The sequence below is a fragment of the Triturus cristatus genome, chromosome 12 (assembly GCF_964204655.1).
Source record: "Triturus cristatus chromosome 12, aTriCri1.1, whole genome shotgun sequence".
Lineage (NCBI taxonomy): Eukaryota > Metazoa > Chordata > Amphibia > Caudata > Salamandridae > Triturus > Triturus cristatus.
Window position 1 is genome coordinate 757,019,622 of NC_140595.1, and position 25,078 is coordinate 757,044,699.

At 47.3% G+C, this 25,078-nt stretch overlaps 1 protein-coding gene across 3 annotated transcripts in view; it reads right to left on the minus strand.

The window, feature by feature from the left end:
- MICAL1 (microtubule associated monooxygenase, calponin and LIM domain containing 1) overlaps positions 1-25,078 on the minus strand; it is a 398,198-nt gene that overhangs the window by 313,053 nt on the left and 60,067 nt on the right. For all 3 annotated transcript variants that reach the window (XM_085639238.1, XM_085639240.1, XM_085639239.1), the window contains exon 2: positions 2,406-2,711. In XM_085639238.1, the coding sequence (XP_085495364.1) occupies positions 2,406-2,678 (273 nt within the window). In that variant the 5' untranslated portion in view covers positions 2,679-2,711. The remainder of the gene's footprint in view (positions 1-2,405; positions 2,712-25,078) is intronic.

The window sequence follows — 25,078 nt, forward strand, 5'->3', positions numbered from 1 at the left end:
ATGCCCTTAGAACGACTCTTTCCAAGGATGATCCCATATCTGAGGCTTCGCCGTTGGAAGATAGATTAATACTTGACCCCATGCACAAGCCACATCACTCACATACAAAAAACTTTTGAACAACCGCCCTGACCCCTTGATACGCCCTAGGCACAACTGGGAAGCTGACCTAGGCGACCTAGAAGATGATGACTGGCGAGACGCTCTGGCTTCTCCCAGGGAGGTCGCGACTCCTATGAGACTACACCTGGTCCAATTGAAAGTACTTCACCGTGTGTACCTAGACGCTGTGATTCTGGCCAAAATAGGTGGGAGAGATGACCCGATGTGCCTTAGAGACTGTCAAACATAGGGACCTCATTCCATGTCATATGGGATTGTCCCGTGATACGGAAATATTGGGATGATGTTACCATGCAAATGCAAAGGGTGGGAGGTAAGACTTTGGAGGCCACCCCATAGCTCTGTCTTCTTAATATTTGGGATGCCACTGACCTCACCCAAAAGGAGAAAATGTGGGCCTCACTGGGTTGGATCATAGCTAAACGAAACGTTGCGCAACACTGGAGGGTGGGAGCTGCCCCTACTGTGCGCGACTGGGCAGCAGATATGGAACTAGCAATGATAGCTGAAAAAGACGTCTTTAAAAGCAGGGGTTGCCCGAAGAAATGGTATCGTAAATGGGGTGGGTGGAATAAGTACAGAGGTGACATTTGCCTATCCCGAACACTTGAACTGCAGCGGGACAGGCTCCAAATGGCGAACCTCTCCAACAATGAGAATGTCAGTATACATGGGGATGAGTAATGTTAATGTAAATTTTAATATTCGGTTGCTGGAAGCTGCATACTTGTGGCATAGGACTATAGTACAAAGCCAAACTCTTATCGATGATTGTGTTCGACGCTGACAATGGGATTCCATGTGACTGTATATGATGCAATCTTGTAGTGCTTCTTTTCCAGAATGAGACTCAGATCCATGTGCTAAACTTCTGATTTACGTTTGTTTTGGATTAATAAAAGGTTTAATTAAAAAAAAAAGGCGTTGTCAATGTGGAAAGCCTCTCCGTGCATTATACATAACAGCCACAGCTGCAATGCCCCGGCACCAAGGTAAAACGATAAGTAATAAGTCTCTCCCTCGGAGCAGGATTTCTTACTCCAATATATTTTGGAAATTCACAATTTTTCTAAAATCATCAGCTCATGAGTTCTGAAAATGCATACATTCTCTTCATGCTTTTCAATTTTTGTTTACTTATATTAATTCATCCAAGCAACAGCTTCTAATTCAGTAGGTTGGTTTGCACACTGGAGAGCTATTTATAGGTAGCAGGGGAGGGGCTGGCAGCAGCTCACGAGCTACTCGTAGGGGACACCTGCACTGTGCTGAAGGGGATGTGGAATGCAGAGACACAAACTATACCTGGTAGGACTACCTGCAAATTAAGATCTTTTGGGTTGAAATCTTGGCAGCTATGAAAGAAATATTGGAATATCAGCTACACGCAAACTTATTTTCTATAATACTGGGCCTTTGACCCCTCCCCCCCACCTTGCTACACCAATCAAAAAGTAACAGAGTGATAATGTGATCTGAGTGACAGCTGCCACGAATGGTTTTCTAGAAAAGAACCCTCACCAGCAGGAATAACTATGGAATATCTTGGCAACGGAATAACTGACTGCAGCCCTACTAGACTCAAGGAATACATCTGAATCAGTTTGGGAGACACTTTATTATTTTTTATCCCAGGGGCATTGTTAGACCGCTATCCCAACATGTTGGCGAGCCCTGAATCGGTTCTATTATAAGTGAGCACTGGAGCTCCTGCAGGAAGGGTTGGTTGCAGGACGGGGAGTGTGTGTGTCGGTTTCTATACCCAGACTTCAATTTTACCAGTATCTTAACTCAAAAGTTCAAATTAAATGGTCTTCTTTCAAGCCAACACTCACTCCCTCTACCCCAGGTTCATCCACTCCATTGAGTTGTTCCAAAGAGCCCTGGCTGTGACACCCCCTTCATTAGTCTAACATTACACCCCAATGCGAGCCCAGCCTTTTTATGCTCCTTTATTCAAACCACACTGTTTACTAAATACACAATCCTTATTCAGTCCACTATTTCCCCTTTACCCTGGCTCTCCAACTGTCCAAAGACTGGGTTGCTTTGACCCTCTTTAAGCAAATATTGACACAGACCAGCTCTGGTTACAACACTTACGAGATAGGTTCTGTACTCTGATATTGTCTCATATCCAATTTCCCATGGTTTATACCACTCCCTGCATGTGCTTTGCCCTTATATCATCTTTGGCATTTTCACAGTCGCTTCTTGCCAGTCCTACGCCATCCCACCCTGGTTTTGACTGCGGTTGTCTCCCAAACTCCTGTCTTCCTTACCCTCGTCTTTGCACAGGGCGTGGCCTGGTTGTAGACGATGTGACTAGCTTTTTTGTCTAACTTGGTCCACAAGGCTTTTGCCTTCCAGTAGTTTAGCCGGGATTTGAGCTTTTGGTAGAACTGGAGTTGTCCATCTGCTTCTGGTTGCAGGCCCAGACATTGGCAGAGCTCCTGGAAAGTCCCAAGTGTCTCCTCACAGCTTCTGGCCGAAATAAATTTGTCAAATACGGAATTGGCGGTGTTCTGGGAACTGGGTGCCTCCGGTGGGGCCATCTTTTTGTCGCAGGAACACTGCCAGGTGAGTGCCTGTAAGAAATAACACAAATATGTTTACTTTTCAATAAGGACACAGAAAAAAAATCTAAATCAGAAATACAAGGCTTTTAAGTGCAGGCATACAGGTAGGTGGATGTTTCCCACAAGGGTGGCCATACTGTGGCGAAATCTTCTTCCTGTAAATAAATAATGCACTTGCCACTGTAATAGATCAGGTAGTAAAAGTGTGACCTTAGGCCCCTTCTTCCCCATGGTTCCACTCCCTCCCCCCACCCCCAACAGTTCTGCAGGAGGCCAGATTCACTAGCTGTGTGTGGTTAGTGCAACATGAGAAGGACATTGCAGGTCTATTTTGGTTACTAGTCTTTTTCTGATGGCAACTGTTGCGAAGTGAGGCAAAATGTATTTTACCAAGTATGCCAAAGAAGACTGCTGCGACAAAGAATTTCAATATATACCTTTCCACAATATGGCCTCATAAGGGAGTACACCTTTCCCGGCTGCACCAGAACCTCACACCTCTCCCCAAACATCAAAGATCCAAGACCCAGCCTATTTCAGAACTCCATTTTCTCCTGTTGACATAGCACATATAAAAGTATTGGAAGCGAGCGGGGTAAGTGCTTTGTCAATGCCAGACAACTATAGCATTTTCTCTAGAAAGGAGGGTCTTTGTTGCATATATGGCAGGGCCCTGGATGCAAGGGATGTTGTGTGCCCACCAGCGTGAAAATGTAGGTTTGTATGTATATGGAATTTCTATAACACAAACCTAACCAGAAGGTATCAGAGCACTGTACGTGGACAAATTTGAGCAATCAAGTCAACAAGTGATAGGAGAGGTAGGTGTACTGTGCGTTGTTAATGAGCTGGGATACAGTGTTCATTAAAGAGGTCTTCAACTCCTTCGTGAATTGGAACAGCGTTTTGGTAGTCTAGATGGATATGGGATGAAATTCCCTATCTCGGATGCTGCATGGAAAAGGCCTGCTGTTTTGCTTTTTCTTTTTTACACTTTGTCTGTAGTTAGATGGTGTCCTGGCTGTGCTGCCAATCGCTAGAGATTGAGAGTTTGTCTGCAAGATAAGCAGGGATGCTGGTCGCGATAACTTCATAAATGATGCACCTAGTTTTGAAAATGATGCTGGCTGGCAAGGGGAGTCAGTGGAATTCCATCAGGATGGAGGTGAGGTGGCCATATTCCATCAGGCCATGGAGGAGACATGCAGGATGCCCTTAAGCAGGGCCAGCGTGAAGTCTGGGAGGCCATCGAGCAAAGCTTTATCACCATCAAGATGCAGGAGTCTGAAGGCTTGAACAGCAGTTGTGAAACCGCATTTTGGAACAAATGGTTTCACTTTCTTTAGAAGAGAGAGAGCTGGTACAAGGCTGGCTTTGTGTTTTTGGGAAATTTACTCCTTGAGGGTGCAGTTGGTGCCTAGGTTGCAGCCAAGCGTCTTGGCATTTGGAGAAAGTTGGGGTCCAGAGCCATCAGGTTCATGTAATTGGGCCAGGTTTATACTATTTTTTTGTTCTTTGCAAATAATAGGAATTCTGTCTTGGTTGGGTTGAGCTTCAGGTAGGCGCTGGACATCCAGGTCTGGATAACAGGCACCAGTTAGAGGCACTAGGTGTCAGAGGAGACTTTCAAGTACTGTTGCTTATCAACTGTGTAATGGCAGAGCACAATGCGACTTCTTGTAGAGGCTGAAGATTGCAGGAGACCGTAGAGAACCCTGGGGGACCCAACAGGTGATAGGGATCATTTGGGACCTGAAGGCATTTTTTTCTGAAAACAGAAGCCCTATTTGGAGATTTGTAGTGTGAGGAATTGAATTATGATATAAATATAGGTCCTATAGGAATGTTGGTTTCGCCCAACATCCAGGAGATATTGTTTGGATTCAAGGACAATGTACATGTTTGTGTCCACTGGACATGTAGGCCCAAGCCCCTACTGCACAAATCCTTTGGCTGCTAGGTTACAGTACCAGAGTATGGAGCTTCTATAACAAGACTGCCAGGCACTAAAGACAAAATTAGAGTACAAATGTATAATCTGTTCAAACTTCTTAAATTCTCTACTATTATGATAGAGAGCGCCCTAAAGAAATGCTGTGAGCTCAGTTAACATCACTCACAATGGTTCAATACTAGGGTGATCTGGTTTTCCTCAGAGTCTGGGCTTCTAATATAATTATATAGAACTATATTTTCTTTCGGATATGTCTAGTAGATCATTATACCTTAGCAGGGAGGCATAAAAACGTTCTCTCCATGTCTATTTAATGAAAGCAAAGTACATACTGATTTTCAGTTTTTCACTCTTGATGAAGCATGTATTGTTTAAGATATCACATAAGATAATTATATTTACAAGACAGGTTTACCAAAATTGGAAAAGGTGAAGCGGTGCAGTGCTTGTGGAACATGAAAACACATTTACCTAAAATGTGCTCTTCATAGTCGAGTCGATTAGCACTTTCAATCTTGTGACTCCCCACAAAATCAGGTGGGCTGTTTCAGCATATCCTTGTAGGGTTTGAAAAATGAACATCAGTGGCAGGTATTGGTAATGGAGTTAAAGGTTTCCACCAACGAAAACCAGTATACAGCGGCAGCGAATTCTACTCAAAGAATTACACAAGTGTCAGGCTCAGGGCTATAAGTGGGCTGGGTCCATCCGTGTTTGAGACGCGGTAGTAATTAAAAGCAGAAATTGAAACGGGTCCCCTATATTGATCACTTTTATTTACTGATAAAGACAATGATCGATTTCTGAACAATGAAACATTAAGGTAATGCAGGTCAGTAATTTAGATCGTATTTACATTTGAAGTTTAACTTAATCTTGCAGTCCCTAATAACGTTAGCCATTTCCAGGCTGTTGCGTTTATGTATTTTTTTTTCTGTAGAATATTACTCTTCCATAGTGCAATACTTTGAACTCAGCCTCCTCCAGGTGTGTATTGAAGGCCACAATTGTGTGCTATGGAGTTGAGGCTGAATGCAGTGCGAGGTTCTCACAGTGGCCGTCAGTGGGTCAAAACGATGTTCAAAATCCATGTTTCTCCAGTCCTTGGCCTCTACGCAGACGGCACAGAGCAATGGCCAAGTATTCCAGTTGCAATTGGGATGCTATGTCAGGACCGGAGGTGAGGATTATACTATTCTTTCCACACTTTATTAATAGCAGCCATTCAAAGAAACTTAACTACATTCCCATGAACCATAGTGAATTAGGGAATAACAAAGTTTGAACAATAGAGTGTGTCCCAGTATAGAGGGTCTGCGTGAGTCCACCAATCACAGGGCTACACGGCAATCATGGTCCTCTCTCATCTTTCATTCCTCCTCTTTCTTCGCTGCTTGCAGCCAAGTTAAGTCGTGGTTTTTTGTCTCTTCATGTTTCACTGTTGACTGTCTGGTGCTTATGTTATCAGGTGTATTGAATTCCAATGTATTGTAATTGCGTGTTTTGCTGTCTGCTTGTTATCTGCTTTATTGAGCGCTTTCAGATATTGTGACGCGATTGATATTTCGGTCAGGCAGCACGGCTGTCGGCCGCTGACCATCTGGTGTGAAGAGTTTCTTGTTCTTTTATTACTTAAAGCAGAGTTTGTTCCTTTCACCGCACATCAGCCGCGCCTTGGCAGACTCGCGTTCGGCCGTGGGAGCGCCCTCCCTAGCGGCTTGGTTTCAGGCTTGTGGCAATCCTCCGGCCGCTAGAGGGCGCATCGTGCCTGTGATGCGGCAAGCATTCCAGAGATTCCGCACATTTTGTGCTGATATCTTGGAGTCTGCTCGCCGTGTCGGAGCCTGCCGCCTGCTTTCAACTTGTGAGAGTTCAATGAATGGCTGGTTTACCGCCATTTCAAGATGGGAAGGAATCCATCTTCTTTTCAACTTGCTCCGGCCAAACTACTGGATGGCCTGTCTCGATCTCAAAGATGCTTACTTGGCCATCCCTATTTTTGCCCCTTACCGGCGGTTCCTTCAGTTTTCCTGGTAGGACAGGCTGTACGAGTTTACAACGCTCCCTTTCAGCCTGTCTTCAGCCCCTTGGTGCTTCACCAAGGTCCTGCGCCCGGTGATCGAGCATCTGATGACGTCGGGTTTGAGGCTTATTGTTTACCTGGACAATCTCCTCTTGATGGCTCAGTGTCCCCAAGCCCTAGCGGGCCAGCTCCAAAGGGCGGTCGATCTCCTCCAGAGTTTGGGATTTGTGATAAAAGAGGCGAAATCAACTCTCATTCCGGCTCAGTCTGTGGTCTTCCTGGGGTTTTCCATAGATTCAGTGGATTGTACCCTCAGCGTTCCGGAAAATAGCGAAGATACGCCACAAGCTCCGGAGGGCGCTCGTTCAGCCCCAAATCTCCCTAAGTCTGCTAGCCCGGATTGTGGGTCTCCTCTCGACCTCGATCCAGGCAATCTTCCCGGGCCCGCTCCATTACAGAGTGCTCCAACATCTCAAAGCCCATCATTTGCGCAAAGGGTTAACCTACTCCCAGAAGGTAACACTCTCAGCAGAACCAGAGAGGAACTACAGTGGTGGCTCGCCAATATGGAGGCCTGGAATGAGCGGGCGATTTTCGAGTCAGACGCCAGCAGGTCCGGCTGGGGCGCCATGTGTGACGAGTTTACCACAGGCGGTGTGTGGTCTCAACAAGAACAACAGTTGCATATCAACTGTCTCGGGCTGTTGGCCGGGTCGTTCGCGATCCAGTCTTGGACCAGGGACTCTATTCAGTCCTGTGTCCTCCTTAAGATGGACAACGTGTCGGCCGTCCGCTACATCAACCATCTGGGTGGTACGCAGTCCAGAGCGCTCTCGAACCTGGCGGCGAATCTCTGGCAGTACTGCCTGGACCGTCACATTTCCGTGACTGCGGAATACCATCCGGGTCAGGACAACGAGGTGGCAGACTTCCACTCTCGCAATTTTCACGATGAGAGAGTCTCTGGAAGCTACATTCGGGAGTCTCTGCGGACCTCCAGAGCATCTGGGGTCCATTCTCAGTGGATCTGTTTGCCTCCTGTTTGAACCACCAGCTTCCCCGGTACTACAGCTGGAGGCCGGATCCCCTGGCGGCGCAGACGGACACGTTTCTTCAGGACTGGCGGTCCGAAACAGGATATGCGTTTCCCCCGTTCGCTATTCTGACCAGAGTCTCGGCTCAGGTCCGGCGTCAGAAGGCAGACACAGTCCTCGTTTCGCCGATTTGGAGGTCTGAAGTTTGGTTTCCGGTTCTTCTGGAACTTTGAGATTCTCCAATCCCACTCCCCTGTTTTCCAACCCTCCTTTTCAGTCCAGACAATGTTCCTCATCCGTTGATCGTCCAGGGCTCCTTAGCCTTGATGGCGTGGAGGATTACAGGGGATGATGGGCGGTCCCAGGACTTTTGGGAGCGGCTCAGAACTTCATGTCCAAGGCCTGGGCGGACAGTACCCTCAAACGATATCAGTCCACCTGGAGGAGGTGGTGGTGTTGGTGTGTGCGACGGAGTCTCAATCCCGTGGCAACAAATGGGACCTCTATTTTGAATTTTTTGGCTTCTCTAGCGGAGAATGGCCTGGCTTACAGAACGGTTAACACTTTCCGTTCCGCCATTTCAGCGGGGCACATCCCTGTGGATGGTTCTCCAGTGGGCGAACACCCTTTGGTGTGTCGCTTTCTTCTGGGCATTCGCCTCTCGCTTCCCTCTGAGTCTCGTTACTCACAGCTCTGGGATGTTAATCTGATTTTGAACCTGTTTTTATCCTGGCAACCGAACAGGTTTCTTTATCGGAAGGAGCTCTCGGCCAAACTGGCCATGCTTCTCTGTCTTATTTCTTGTAGAAGGGTTTCCGATGTTAGAGCCCTGGATATCACCAGCACGATTTTTACCTTTACAGTTCGACGTCGCACTAAATGTGGAACGACGTCCATCTCCTATCCCGCTTTCCTGGACTCCCCGAAGCTTTGCGTGGTTTCATGCCTCAAGGCCTACAAGGAAATGTCAGAGGAGTTTCGACCTCCTGATGAAAGGCAGCTGCTTATTGCACTTCGCAAACCTCACAAAGCGGTGTCCTCCCCCACCATCGCCCGCTGGGTGAGGTGGGTGATGCAGAAAACAGGTATTGACCTTAGGGCCTTTGGGTCTCACTCTACTAGAGGGGCTATGGCCTCTAAAGCATTTGCCCTGGGAGCTCGTCTGGAAGACATTCTGAACGCTGCAGACTGGTCTTCAGACTCCACTTTCAAGTGGTTTTACTTTAAACCGGTGATTGATGTGGCTCATTTGGTGGTCAGTAAGCTTTAAACGAGCATAATCCTCGCCTCCGGCCCCGACATAGAATGAAAAATTTCCTAGCTAGCGTAACGGAAAGTTTCAATTCGATTAAGGACTCTGAGGCGAGGATTATCCCACCCAGGGTACAATGCTTGTGTCTTCCCGCCCTCGTATCTGAGTAAGTAAGGTTTTTTATCTCCTTCATTCTGTTTGCTGTTGCATGATGTTCTGTGATGGCAGTTTTGCTTTCCCCCTGCAGGGTAACCCGCAGCCCATGCTGTCGCCTGATTCTGTTCTTTGTTTCCGACAGGGGATTCCAATAAACAAGATTCTTGAGATGGTCCATTTGGCTGACTTCGAGCGACGAAAGAGGGGGAATGAAAGATGATAGAGGACTATGATTGCCGTGGAGCCCTGTGATTGGTGGACTCACACAGACACTCTATACTGGGACACTCTCTATTGTTCAAACTTTGTTATTCCCTAATTTTCTATGGTTCATGGGAATGGTAGTAGTTAAGTTTCTTTGAATGGCTGCTATTAATAACGCGTAGAAAGAATAGCATAATCCTCGCCTCCGAGTCCTTAAATAGAATTGAAAATTTCCGTTACGATAGCTAGGAAATTTTTCAGTCTATGCAAATGTGTGTGAAGGAGGCACACAATTGTCAAAGTATAGATAAAGCAAAAGTAAAAGAAAATGCAGCACTTACAGGCGAGTGGGTTCAATGTGTGTTTAGGGGTGTTGAAGTGAGGGAGATACGAAGTAGTGCATTCAGGAGAGAGCAAAAGCAGAACGTTTAAGAAAGAAATGTGGTAAGTAGGGCCACGGGAATTATGCAACAGGATAGGGCCAAATTATCCAGCAGGATTGACTAAATTATGCACCACATTGTGCGTTACTGCTACCCCATCATTTTGGCTGTTACACATTAACACTTTCGATGCAAGAAATAAGCAACAGAAAGGTGACCAGTTTGCAAGGGCCTTCCACTGCATGACAACCCGCGTTACTGCAAATTTAGCACCTTTTGATCTGTGTGAACCGGAAACTAAATTTTGTTTTTTGCTGGAAACGACAGATTATGCAGCAGATGAAGAATTATGTGGCAAACACAGCCATTATTCTGAAAACGCTGCAGCCGCACACTCTCATAATTCCAGTGGTCCTAAGTGTAAGATATATAGTTGCAGGCGATGTGCTGCTAGAAAGGACAAAACTGTCTAACGGATTGCACCGAACAGGAGGAGTGACTGAGACACACTTAAACCACTACCCCTTCCACAGGCCTCAAGTAATGGTAAACTCACAATCTCAATTTCAGAATTTAAACATTTTCATTATTATTTACTACAAAATCATTGTTGTTACTCCTCTATCATAAACAGTTGACAACCACTGGCAAAGCCAATAGTCCTGCCTCGTTTTAGGTGTATGTCAGTTGTATTACATATTTACCTGCAATAACACGGAAGCTCAGAGGCACCAAAATACTGGTCGAGTGGCAAACTATGGGAATCAAAGAAGTTTCATTTATGTATTCAAGCCACACCCTTAATTACAAGGACCACGCCCCTTTAGAGACCGCCCACTTTTTTCATCCCACTTAAAGCCCTCACCAAGTTAAAAAGCTCCTTCGTAGTCTTGAAAAGGAAAACGTAGTCACTCGCTAAAATGGAAACTAGACCAGTATCAAGCGGACTGTCTGAGGCAGCGCCGGCGCAGACTCGAAAGAGCTCATGTTTACACGCGTCGACGAGCGAATAAGTAAAGTTCACATGGAAAAGCTTGGCTTTTGTTGTAGCTGTTAATGTTCTTAATGCACAATGCAAAAAAGCTTAGAGCTGTTTGAATGTGCAGAATTGACGAATTACTGCGAGATGCATAGAGTACACGTACAATGTGCTCTCTTTTTGTCGGTGCAAGAGTCCAGCGCGCTGGATGCACGCACACTCACTAACAATAGCGCGGCAATGTCAAGGTCTGCCTGTGACTCACGGCCTGTTGTGTTTGCGGAAAACCCACACTGGAGTCACTACTGGCACGAGGGTGCTAGAACGCAAACTATTGTTGGCACAACAGTGTGCCTAAAAAAGCAATACAGCTTGACGTCAGAATGCCAGCAGCACGCTGGGCCAGCGATCCCTGCAATGGAGACAGGGGAAAGACATGGGGAAATTACATTGTATTCCAAATGGCGGCCTAAAGATCCCACAGCACAACAGATTGTGGGGCTGGCTATCAGGGCCCAAGTCCTAAATAAAGAAGTGGGGGGACTCACCTAGTTACGCAGTTTGCAAGTGACATCATGGCGCGTGACATCACAGGAATTGACATCACCAAAAGTGACATCACAAGCCACGACTTCACAGGAAGTGGCATCACAATTAGTTGCATCAGATCCTTAGCCCTCACATGTATGTTTAGCAGGTCTATCATGTGTACGTTTGAGCGCATTGCGAGGATAATACCACAGTGAGGTATGGAAGATGATATGCGACTTCTACACCTTACAATTCCCCAGTTTTATGTAACACATCCTGTACATTCATTTACAAACTTATATAATTTATTGTAAATGGAATATGCACGTCTGATGTAAGCACTCAGATACCCTGTAGGCTATACAAGAAAAAATAGTGGTACTTTAGTTATTTAAATACCTCCTCTGGGTAAGCAAGCTCTAAATAAATGCAATGTGTTTGGTGTAAATACTGGGAAAGACGAACACATCCGATAGTCTTACAGTGCATACATATATCCTAAACAGGGACTGAACAAAGTGAAAAGCTGCCTTTCTTAAGTATGTGTTCAATGCTAACAAGTTGTGAGCCTTTGTTTCCCCTCGGCTTCATTTACATCAGGTGTGAGGCTCCTGACTGCTCCCAGCCGAGAGATTCCAACAAAAGGAGGCCTGATGACCCCTCAAATTTGACCTTTGTTATGGGCCCAGCAGGAGTCTAAAATAAGAGACCCGTCCCCACCTGCATCTTGTTGCAGATGGAAGGCAGACAACGTGCAGACGCTGCTGAAAGTGTACTTGCATTTGGAAATGACACCTGGACTAGTTCAGCACATTATTCAATGGGGCCCAACTTCTTGGCAGGGTGGACAGCGTTCACCATGTGAAAATCGTGGGTGGACGCCGTCCACCCGCGTGTGCCCCCGACTTGTGCCCTGCTTTCTATCCGACATCTGTTCAATTCGCAAGGGTAGCAGGCAGGCTACCCATTATCCCCTCTTTTATATCTACTGGCCCTAGAATCCCAGACTGTAGAAATTAGACAAAATGAAGCAACCCAAGGGCATAGATATGGGATTAAGCTACCCCCCCTCTAGTGTCTCGGGCCGCTAGGCCCTTGTGGTGTAGCAATGACCACATGGAGACAATTTTAGGGTACTGGAACTGGCCCATGGCCCCTTTCATTAGCAGGGTCACCTGACCGGTGACGCCTGTGAGGGGCGGGTGTACAGTGTGGGTGGAACACTAGAACGTGTCCAGCAGGACACTACATCCCTCCCAAACTTTAACGAAAAGAAACAAACAAAACTTCAAACTATTAGGAAAAGAAATAAACAATACACAGGACCAATGAGTCTCTTCAGGCCATCTGCCGGGCATTGCTGGAGCTCTAGACCGCATGGTCAGGATGCTTTAGTCCACATCGCCAATGTAGTTCAGACTGTCCTGGTCTCGCGTTGTCGAAGTCTATTTACACAGTTCCAATAACTGTGCATCTGGAGCGGTGGGGGAGGGGGGGGGGGGTGGAGTCCAGTTTGGGGATCTTTCAGGCACTCAGCCAACCTGCAAAATACAGAGGATGACCTTGGTGGATGAGGGCTTTCCTTTGAGGCGATGAAGCTTTCCAGTTCCCGATAGCCGAGCAGCTTCAGACTTGCCTCTCCTGTGTGGACTCCCCTCTCACAGGAGTCTCCAGGAGGGCCTTCCTGCCAGGCTGCCATGGGACTGTGTGGATTGTGCAGGTCTTGTGTAGGCTGCGAGAAGGCATCGCTGAGGAACTGCCAACAGGACCACAGCCAAGTTGCTCATGCAGCTGCAAGGGGTGGTGTCTCAGAGTCTGTGTGCTCTCGCCGTTAGGACTCTGGTTTTCTGCCATCCTCAGATGGTCTTTGGGTGACCAGTCTCCATCAGCGACCTCCATGCTTCCCGGTGCTTGTCGTGGAGCTGCTGCCAACGCATCTCTCCGATCCGGATTCCCCTCTCACAGGAACTCCGTTGAGGCCTTGCCCCTGGATGGCCACGTGGGCTGTGTGGAACTTTCGTAGGACGAACTGAGGGGTCGCTGCAGAACTCCCAACAGGGTCACGGCCAAGCCTCGTGTAACCCCAAGGGTGGATAGTCCAATGGCCGGGTATGCTCTTCTTCGGCAGGCTTCAGGTTTACGGGGGCACACAGAAGGTTACTGGGTGGCTAGCCTCCCACGGCGCCAGGAGTGCCTCGTTGAACTCCGGATGTCGTGATGTCTTCAGGCAGGTACACTTGCTATATGTGGTGCCATCGATGTCAAGCAGTCGGTGACAGGCAAGTAGACGATTGCACTGTGAAGTGTGGGGCCCGGATGCAGATTGCTGGCGGCTGACAGTTGGTCCTCCCTCGAAGTGGTCTCCAGTGATGTCCCTCCACCCTGGTGGCTGGCTTGTGGTGATGAACACCTTCTCCAGTGCTGGCACGAGTCCTCTGTCCTGTCTATCTTCTCCTTATCCCTCTTGCGCACCTGTGGTGGTTGTTTGCCCTGTGGCGTCGTGCCACTCTCCTTTGCGGAGTGGCGTCATGGCACGCTTTTCTCCTTCTTCCGACAAGATTCATAACTCGGATGTGGCGTCCTGCCATAGGTCTGATGTTCGCACCACATGGAAATCTCGCTGTTTGTGTACGTTTCTTAGGACTGTCTTTACTTGCAGCGGACTTGTAGCAGGCCTGCCCTGTCGCTAGGACATGCTTCTCCTCCTTGTGGACCTTTCGCAGGCCCCATCCCCCCCTCAGGGATTTTATTTTCCCGGTGCTAATCTACCAGGTTACCTCTCCGCTCGAGGGAGTCGTGCTTGCGCCTCAAGCCTGCGCCATTGTGACACCTGCTCGTGCCTCCATGCAGGCATGGTTGGCGGGGTCGGTCACTTTGCGCAACGCGCTCCTTGCTTGTGGAGCGATGTGGCGTCCGGCCACGTGTCGCAGGTCTCCAGTGCACATGTTGCGGTGCCTGACTTGGGTCACTCTCCGCCGTGACCGAGGCAGAGGGTGCGTGTTGTGTGCCTTTTGTTGGCTTCCTTTTCTTTGCCGCAGGGAAGATGTCAGCAGGCGGAGGCGGCCTGCTGGAGCGCTGCTGGTCGGGTCGTGCTGGGAGGTTGTGGGAGCACTGGGACACGCAAATGTTTGTTCATTTCGGACGCACCTTGTGGTGCTTTTCAAACCCAGTGGGGTGCAGGGCTCTGGCTTTCTCGCTGCTCTCTGGGGGCATTGAGACACTCCTTACTTGTGACAGAGTCCTCCTGGATCGAACAGTGGCAGCAGACTCTTCCGGCCGAAGTTGGGGCCCGGTCAGGGCAGGTGCAGCCTCTGTTCCCGCTTTGCCTTGTAGGCAGTACTTCCTGCTTGGTGCTGGATTGCAGTGTGATGCAGACAGTGCCTGTCCAGACTTGCAGGGCTGGTGCGGACTCAGCCCTCCCGCCGGCAGTGTTTTGCCCACAAAGTGCGTGGTCTGGGGAGCGCCACTCACTAGGCCACCACGTCTCTTTCCGGCACTGCGCCCTTCACAGCTTTCCGTAAGGCAGGTGATCAGTGGTGCATGCCTTACCTTGGGGGCCAGCATTCAATATTTGGCAGCTTCCACCGATAGCGCTGCTTGCCGTCTTCTTCCAGGGCAAACAACAGTGGGCGTGCTTTTGCAGAGTTCTCCTCCTCTTTTCACACGACTTATGGCTATCGATAGCACAGTGTGTGGGGTAGGGTAGAAACGGGCTATTCCTTCTCGTTGAGGAACATTTACATCTCATTCCTCAGGCACGCGGGGAAGACCCGTCTCATCGCCATTGTAGTGTCTCGGGCCCTCATGCTGTAGCAAGGACCACACAGACAGTAGTAGGGTACTGGAACTGGCCCAGGGCACATGCGTCCGGCCCCTTTTATTAGCAGGGTCTCCTGACCGGTGTGCCTGCGATGGGTGAGTGTACAGTGTGGGTGGAACACTAGAACGTGTCCAGCAGGACAATAAACCCCCACATCCCCAAGCACTCCTGTACATTTAATAACATTCTGCAGACACCAAAACATTTGAATACCTCCTCACCTAGTCTTGAGAAGCAAGCGAAGTCCTATCAATGTTTATGCTTCTGGTATGCATGTCTATGAAGCGCTTGGGTTCGGTGGAAACTGTCTAGACAACTGCCAAAGGGCCAAACACACTCTGACTAGGAGTAGATCTGTACTGCAGCTCGCTCTCCTAGGACATGCACCAGAGACAACATTGGTAGCAGCACTACAATACACTTACGTATTAGGTATGCTCCTCCTACAGATCCCAATTGGCATTCTTAAAAATACCACGTCTAAAATAAAGCACTTTGTGTGGGCTGGGAGGCAACACGCCGCCACCCTTCAAAATTTCATGTCTTATGACTGCGGAGGGTTTATGACTCCCAGACTAAAAGGTAGTACCATGGTCATGTGTCCGGTCTTAACTTTTTGTACAATAAAAGGCCTTCCGCTTCACCCCTAACTCCCATAACACGAGCAATGGTGAATGCAAGGCACACATCTCATTCCCAACTCAAAACATACAAATATCTACACAGTGAGGCACCATTGAGGAATAGTGCAGGGCTAATGATCAGAGGTAAACTGGTACTTGGCATTTATGGGCTGTGAAAGGAATATACACATTTGACTATGTACTGAGGGAGGGGTAAATCAAATCCTTTTAGGATTGGTTCCTTGTTAGAAATGGGGTTTCTGGTTGGCTAGTGTATGCACCTAAGCCAGGCAGAAACCACCACTCTAGTCAGGACAAGTAAGTTACACACCAAAGATAAACGCTGTGCTCACCCTCTGGTAGCTTGGAACACAGCATGCAGGCTTATCAGAGGCAACACGTAAAGATTATGAGCAACACACTCACATAGGAACACAATGAACACACCACAAGAGAGACTCCAAACAGGATTATATAAAAAAAAAAATGGTATATTATACCTAACAAGATCAAAACAACATGAGTCAAATACTGTGCATATTATGCAAATAATGATAGTAATTGTTATCCAGACAATGCGAGAATCCTACATTATAACATCAGTGCATGACGTGCAGCAGTTAGGTTAGAGGAAAAACAAATAAATGACCATGCATTACCATAAGTGCATCTGCTAAATCACACCATAAGTATCGGGTGCAGCGCACCTGCTCGCCTATTATACCTTATAAAGGCATCCCCCGTAGTGCGCACCTACTAGACGTATTCGGGTGAGTTCCAGTTTCCAAAGGCAACAAGTCCCGGATCAGGGGCCTCAGTCGAGGGCTCACCCTGTCATGCACAATCCACTAACCAGTACCCCCAGCCCCCACTAGAGGAGGAGGGAGCACCCACACACCAGAGATGGTAGAAGGGAGACCTCACTGGGTCCCACGCGGTCAGAAAAGGTAAAAGCAGCTACCCACAAGCGTGCAGTGCAGCTGCTAAAGCCACAGTGCAGCTTCCTTAGTGACCACAGAGCCGCCCAATCTTAAGGATAGCTCGGGTCTGGTTAGTGATCATGCCAAACTTGTGCAAGCACAACCCGGTCTCCAAGACCCCGCGGGCCGGCTCTCAAATAAAACAAAAGTGGAGGCGTCCAGCTGTGAGGAGAGCAGGATAGGCTCTAAAATCCCATGTGCAGATCCTCAGTAAGCAATGCCTGCGGGGAGGCAGAAACGAGGTGTCCACATGGTGGATAGAGGAGTCTCTTCAACAGAAGGCAAATGGCAGCAGGTCTTGGGATCAGGACCCATGTTTCCAAGCTCCATGCAGCTTGCATCCTAAACCAAGTGGGCAGGGCACATGAGATCGCCGTAATCCCCGTTAGCCAGGCAACGTGTACAAACAATGTGGAGCAAGCTAACTCATGCCCACACTGCCTGTGTGGCATGTTTTGAAAAAGGAACACGCCGGTCTCACTCCCAGGATGTATGGAGCACAAACATAGCGAATCACTAGACACGCACTCCTCTTAAAAAGGGCAGAAGCACTACCTTGTCGATATGGGGCAGCGCTCACCACATGCGGAGGTTAAAGATTCCTATGTACGGACCCACGAGTCCCACGGACAGTTTCAGGTTGCCCACTGGAATCCACACCATTTGTTGTAGGCTTTATCCGGATGGAATCCTCAGAGATCCCAATTGAACAGGGAAGGACAAGCCCACCTGTCCCTGGAGAGCACTGGGGGCACATGCGAAGCAGCAGACAGGATAGCCAGCACAAAAAGTTACTTGTAGCAGAGTGGAAGGCCCTCTAGCAGCTTCAACAGGCAGCTGGTAAGCACAACAAAGTAGTCCAAGAGGCAGTTTCCCCAGGCAGCACAGCAGTCCTCTGGCAATGTGCAGTTTTTAGAGCCAGCAGTGTCTGGTTACAAGTCCATGCACTAAAATCATGGGGTCAGCACCCCTGAACTTGTTCTAAAAAATGTCTTTGTTCAAGGGGTGACTTCAAAAGGAACCCTTTGAAGAGCACAACAATCCCATTCACCACAGTTTTGGTTCCAGACGTCAGTATGGGGGTAAATCAGCCCTTTGTGTGGATTGTGGGCAGGCCACAACCTATACAAATGTGAAGTGTGAAAGACCTCTCCCAGCCCAGGAAGACCTATAGTATACAGATAAATGCAGATGTAACCCCCTGTCACACCCTGCCCTTCCTGTTCTGTGGCTGTCAGGAAAGTATGCACCAAGTGTAGCTGTCACCCAGGCCTAGATGTGAATTGGAGTCAGGCTGCAAAGCACAGAAGTCACAAGCACTGAGAAACGCCTACTTTCTAAAAGTGTAATTTCTAAAATAGTAATGTGAAATTCAACTACTCCAATAAGCAATATTTATCACTATCATTCTAAACATACCAAACATGGCAATGCCACTCCTTTCAGATCAGGAATTACCACTGAAGTATATCTAAAGGGAATTACCAATGCTAGCCTATGAGAGGAGTAGGCCTCACAGCAGTGAGAAAAAAATAGGCTATTTGTCACTACCACGACATGCGATCCATAAAGGCACATCTCCTACCTTTTACTTACACAGCACCCTGCCCATAGGACTACGTAGGGCCTACTTTAGGGGTGACCTATGTGTACTAAAAAGGAAGTTTAAAGCTCTTTAAGTAGGTTTAAATGCAGAGTTGAAGTGGCAGTAAACTGAGCAAGCAGGCCCTGCAGTGGCCTGAGACAGCTTTGCAAGGCTACGTCTGAGGGTGGCACATTCAGTGCTGCAGGCCCACTAGTAGCATTTAATTCACAGGCTATGGGTCTATGGGATACCACTTTACAAGGGACTTACAAGTAAATCAAATATGACAAACAGGTGCAAACCAATCATGCCTTGTTTAGAGGAGAGAGCACATGCACTTTAGCATGGATTAGCAGTGGTAAAGTGATCAAAGTCCTAAAGCCATCAAAAAGAAGGTCAGAAAAATAGGCGGAGGAAGGCAAACAATTTGGGGATAACCCTTGAAAAAGGTCCAGGTACAGACAATTCTAGAGTAGGATATCCCATGGTCACGACATGGAGACATAGACAAATGACAGACACTTTTGCCAAATGAATATACTACTGATGATTGGTACCCCCTGATGCGATGGGGAGCTACGAGAGGCAGGTCTTAAAATGTATGTTTTAAAGTAGTAGACAACTTTGTATTGGACCCCATTTAAAATTAATTGAGCAGGCTTTAGTCCAGCAATAAATATAGAGGGGGGGGGTGAACTCACGGAAGTGACCTTGTACACATTTACGGTCCTTCCCTGAATGAATCACTGGACTGAAGCCACACAAGTACTGAAGAACACAAGTAATCGATCCTTTCCCACCTAATGGAAGTTGCCCTCTTTTACACAATACAATTGATGTTGAACATACAACCTCACAATGGTGCTTCTGGATGGCAATTGCACTATTCATAGAAATAAAATTGGCACTAGAAGTCTGAAAATATACCTATGGTGACTGAATGGACTACTGAACTATTTTGCTTGGCAACAAACTATATACAAAGAGCCCAGATGAGGTCTGTTGGACTTGGCCATTTTTGGCTAAAGTTCCTTAAACTTTTTGCCTTCCTCCAATACCTTTTTCTGACATTATGTTGCAGACTTAGATACTTTGGGCACTTTGCCGGCACTTTGCCACTGCTGATCAGTGTCAAAGTGCAAGTACTCCCAGTATAAAGTATTATGGTAATTGGCTGTCCATAATTAGTATGTTTGTCTTGCTAGTAAAGTCCCTAGTAAAGTGCACTTTGTGTGCCAGGGCTGGTAATGCAAATGCTACTAGTGGGCCTGCAGCACTAATTGTGCCACCCACACAAATAGCCCTAAAAAGAAATCTCAGGCCTGCCACTGCAGTGCCTGTGCGCAGTTTGTTAACTGCCTTGTTGTCCTGACCAGTGCACCCACTTGTCAGGCCTTACCGTCCTTTTTATGCACATCAGACACCCATATAGTAGGCCTAAGGTAACCCCCTGGGCAGGGTGCAGTGTATGTGAAAGGTCGGACATGTACTGAGGTGTGGACCATGTCCTGACAGTGAAATACTGCCAAATTTGTATTTCACTGTTGCAAGGCCATCTTGCCCATAGGACAGCAAGGGGAATGCTGTGTCCCATGTTTCCAGCATATCTTCCCATAGGCATAAGATGGAGGGATGGAGTTTAGTGTGCCTGAACTCAGATTTTAATAACACATCTTTTTGTGAAGATGGTTTTTAAATTGTGTGCTTAGAAACCACGGTTTTAAAAGTGGCTGGTTTCTTGTCTTAAACCATCCTGTGTGCCCCTGCCTGTTTGTGTATTGACCATCTGGGTTTGGATGTGACAGGGTCTGAGAGGTGGGGGGGGGGGGGAGGAGGAATAGCCCACTGGATGTGAAGAGGACTGTGTTGCTGCCACAAAAGGATGGCTCCACCGCCTGCTGAGCGTCTGGGCCCCAGACCCTGACTATCGAAGGGAGAGGGTGTGCACTGGCAGGAAGACACCCAAGTGTAGTTTGGACTGGGGTCAGAGCCCCCTGAACACAAAGACTTGAAAGGCATTTAGGGGTATAATAAGAGCTGAAACCCCTGAACTCAAGACTGAAATCCAGATTGAAAAAGGATTGAACCTACTTTGTGATCAAGAGGAACCTCTGCCAAAGAAGAGCAACTGAAGAGACCTAAGAGAAGGACTGCCCTTGCTGTGTGTTCTGGGGCTGGCCTGCAATTTGCTGATTTGACTAAGGAAAGGCCAAGGGACTTTGCTGTGTGCTGTGTCCCCCTGCTTGTTAGGACTTTGCTGTGTGCTGTGTCCTGAAGTAGCGTGTCTCCATGGGCCCAAGGAGAGCTGGTCCCCTGTTGTGGAAACTCAGGAACATAAAAGTTTCCAACCATGTCTCAACGACGCTTGGAGCGTGGTGCTTTTGCACGCCTGCGACTGCCATGTGGTCCGTGGTACTGTTTTTATGAGGTGTCCCCGCAGCATAAAACCTAGTCCACGCTGCTGTATTGCGGTTTGTGGCCCGAGCTGTCATCGTAGCCGAGACTGTGAGTAAGGATCACCGCCGCCGGCCCGAGCCGCAACGTGCTAATGGATTTCTTGAAGCTAAGAAAGCTGCAAGGTGAAAGGGATCGTAATCGTTGTTCATAGAGAGGAATCTGCCCAAGATCTTCAACGAAAGAGAAGGCAGCGCCCTACCGATCCGGCTACAGCATCGCCTAACAACGGAGCTGCACCGTCATCAGTGCCGCCCAGTAGGACGTCCGTCGAGCGTAGAGAGAGCTAGGCAGCGCACACCCCCAGGAAAGGCTTGGACTCCGTTCGGAAGCCACAAGCGTGTGTGGCCTATGAAGGCGTGCAGGAGGAGTATAGGAGTGCTGCAAGCTCTCTCCCGCTGCACCACGTTCAATGCGCCGAGTACCCGAGCGGCCCGTATTTGCCCAGCAGTACCGGGGCCGCCCCTTTAAGCTTATGACCGCTGTCTCTGGTGTTGGGGCCTTGTGGGGGCCCGAGTTGACTGCGCAGATTGGTGTACTGCATTATTTCTTGCATTACGAACTGCCTGATTGTTTCATTGTGAATCACATTATTTCTTGCGTTACGAACTGCCTGATTCTTGCATTACGAACTGCCTGATTCTTGCAGCATTATCCCTGCGTTACACACTGCATTAGTACGTGCATTAAGGACTGTGTTTTACTACATTACGAACTGAATAGCATTGCATTAGATCATTGTGAACTGCTCATTAATACCGCGTAAGTGATTGCTGGCCTAATAACCGGCAAGGTGAAAGATTACGAATACGCATATGTTGGGTTTCTATCGTTTGGTCTCATCGTATTCCTTTCGATAAAGATACCTCTATTTTTATTAAAAAAACAGTGTGGTGTCCATTTGTGGTGTTATCACTGTGCTACTGGGAGTGTGGTTGCAAATTCTTTACACATTGCCTTGGAGATAAGCCTGGCTGCTCGTGCCAAGCCACCAGGGGGTGAGTAGGGGTTATCTAAGAGTGTGTCCCGCCTTACCCCCGACTAGAAGCAAGGGTCCCTATTTGGACTAAGGTACCTACCTCAGCCAACTAGAGACCCCCAGTTCTAACAAGGTCTATATTTGCGATATTATGAAGATGTTTCTCAGTGAATTTGGAATACAATTATGACTAATATGTACCCAATGAATGCCTTCTAGATGGTTAAAACTGGGAAAGTAAGACCTGAACACACAATTATACTAGCACACCATCATTGTACCAGCCTGTATACCCTATACTTGATATAGGAACATATACTTCAAAAGAGAATCCCAAAGGCATTATTATTTAGTATAATCTACCTTTTACTTCTATACACACACTGTATAGTTCATGTTCATATAGTGTTATGTCATTCCTTTTTTCACACGTCAGATTGAATGTTTGGTACAATGAGAATGAAGAGGAGTATCTGGCAAGAAGTATTTTCCATAAATGGTACGGGAAGTAAAAGGTAACATGTACAATACATGGTATCATTTTCTATTTACATTTGGCAAAATGAATTAGCTGTCAATCTCACACTTTACTATAAGATACTGGAAAAGTCATAGTTGTAAGTGATGAAATGCACAGTCACATCCCATTGAAACCACAAGAAAAATTAGAATAATTGTTTTTAAAACTCCTTAGAGTATCCTGACAGCTTGATAATGCTATACACCTCTGCAGAGCTCAGCTCTAGTTTAGAGGACGGAAGAGTTATGCACAGTAATTTCAGGGAGACTAGGAATGCAGGTGCTCCACGCAGAAAATCCCTACCCATTCGTGAGTAGCACCAAAGGTGCCAAAGCAATAAAGCACGTCCTCTTCCAATGCTAAAAGTTCTAGGTCAAGTGAATTTCCCCTTGCCAGACCCACGGCCAACCCAAACAGCACACTCTGATCATTAATGGCCAAAATTGCAACGAGACAGGATATCTTCCAGGAGACGACCATCCAATGAACACTAACTCCTTTTCCTATACTAACCCCTATTGCAGTCTAACTAGAGAATGTAATTTGAAGCATTAAAATCCAAACACGACTCAAAATCCAAACTTTAGCATCCTCAATTTAAGAAGCAACTAACAAGAAAACAATCGCATTCATGACAACCAAACCTATCCATATTCAGCTCAAACACAGGGAGGCATTTCAGCAACATAAAGATCATCCATCAATCCCTCCAAGAACATTAGGTGGGCTACTATAAAAACAATTACAGCAAAAGGGCTGCCAGTAAAGAACAGACCATCTCAAATATTTACATTACTATTACAAGCCAACTAGAACCTATACCGGTATCAAAATACAATTCAGAAAATTTCCTAGTCACAACAAATTATGATCATCTAAATGGGAGCATTCACAGAAACAAAAAAACAGTACTGAACCAACGAAGGGAATTCCCCAACATGTTTCCAACCACAGCAAGCATATTCAACGAACAAACATTTCTACCCAATGGAGAGCACAGCACCCCACTGAGAATCCCCACCCAGCAGGCAATTCTTCCATCAGAGATGATCTCTGCTCAGAGGGTAAGTATCCTCTCTCAACAGAAAGCATCCCTACCCAACACACGGTTTTGCCATACAAAAATAATCATCCAATTCTCCACAACAAGCATCTGCACACCCACCTAGCAGAGGGGTTTCCATCAAACGGAAAGCATTCTCACCCAAAGAGCATATGATCACCCAAAAGAAAGGACCTGAATCAATAGAGCACAACTCAGCCAAGAGTATCCCCGGCCACAAAAAATCTCCCCAACCAAAATAAACCACCACAACCAATAAATCATTCTTCAAACCAATAGAAAGTACTCCCACCTATCAGAAAGGTCTACATCCAGTAGAGAGCATAGCCATAAGAAAGAACATAGCACCCACCAGAAAGACGGACTTTCATTCTAATAGAAAGTATTCCCCAGTTGAATAGAAAGCAACCACACCTAACAGCAAGCACCCCCACCCAACAAAAAAGACACTCACTGTCCAACAGAAGAAAAAAAAATTGCTGTTGAGCTCCAGAATACAATCAAGAGTACAGAGTTTTTTCTATCATACATCTGCACATAAAGTGACATCCGGGGTTTAAAGAAGAAGCCAAGCAGGAGAAGTCTCCATCCGCACAGGAAGTGACATCATTGGATTTCCAATCAGCTATCACCCATCTGTACAAGAAGTGGCATCACTCCTCCCTCCCTTTCCAGGACCTACTTAATGGCAGATACAGCATGGACGCATCGCTGGCACACCATGGGCAACTCAGTCCACGCCTTGACCATGCCCACCACCAGAAATCCCGGCTCGCACCCTCCAGTCACTACCATGCTGCGATCCTTTGCGCCATTAACCACTGCTGCTTTTCCACATCCTACTGTCTTGTCGCACCACACAACACAGAGGGAACACTGTCCTGTGCTTCCTGCAAGTTATCATGCTCTTAACCCCACTCTCTAACACTAACATAGTCCTGCAACCACCCACACAACATTACGCATTTGCATGTATGCTCCTCAACACATGTCCACTTACCAAACATGCTACAGAGATCCGGGACCTGCTACACGTCAATGCCTCCGGCCTGCTTTTCTTACCAGAAACCTCGCCTGACCCTGCATGAGCACTCGAAATTGCCACAGCCATTGCACCTGGGTACAAGATTGCCACAAAACAGACTTCACATGGCCCGGAGTCGAAATTGCCATCATCCACAAGATCATCAGTTGCAGCACATCCGCAAACACATCATCCTCTAGCATGAGACACCTGTCGTTCAAGCTCCACGTCACAATCGCCTTCAGTGGCACTATTTCTAGACACTCATGATTTGGTGCATACAATGAACATGATGGTTCTGGACAAAGACGGGATGCTCCCTCCTACTTTTAAGGGTCGAGGTTGCTCGTCTTTTATTGACTATATTGTATCATCGAGTTTCCTAAAACATAGGATTAGATCCGTAGGGATTGAATGGAGTCCCTTCAGCGACCATAATCCCGTGGTAATGGAGCTTTCCTGTTTGACCCAGCATAAGAGGGAACAGATGGGTAGTACCTCCCAGAGACTAACAGATCAGGGGAGGCAGCTCAGGTGGTCGAAAATAGATGGGGAACATTTTTGTAAATCTCTTATGGATAAGGGGAAAATTTTCATTAATGAGTGCCTTGACCCTACAGTGGAGGGGCTGCCGTTACTTGATGCATTCGGACAAATAACTAACCTGGTAGACGGGCTTCTAAAATCAAGTGCCCCAGTAAGGAAAGTTGATTGCCCGAGATGGTTCGACAAGGACTGTTCACGTGCCTTAAGGGAACTTAAATGCAGTCTTAAGAAAAGGCCAAGGGACAAACAAGAAGTAGCCCAGTGTA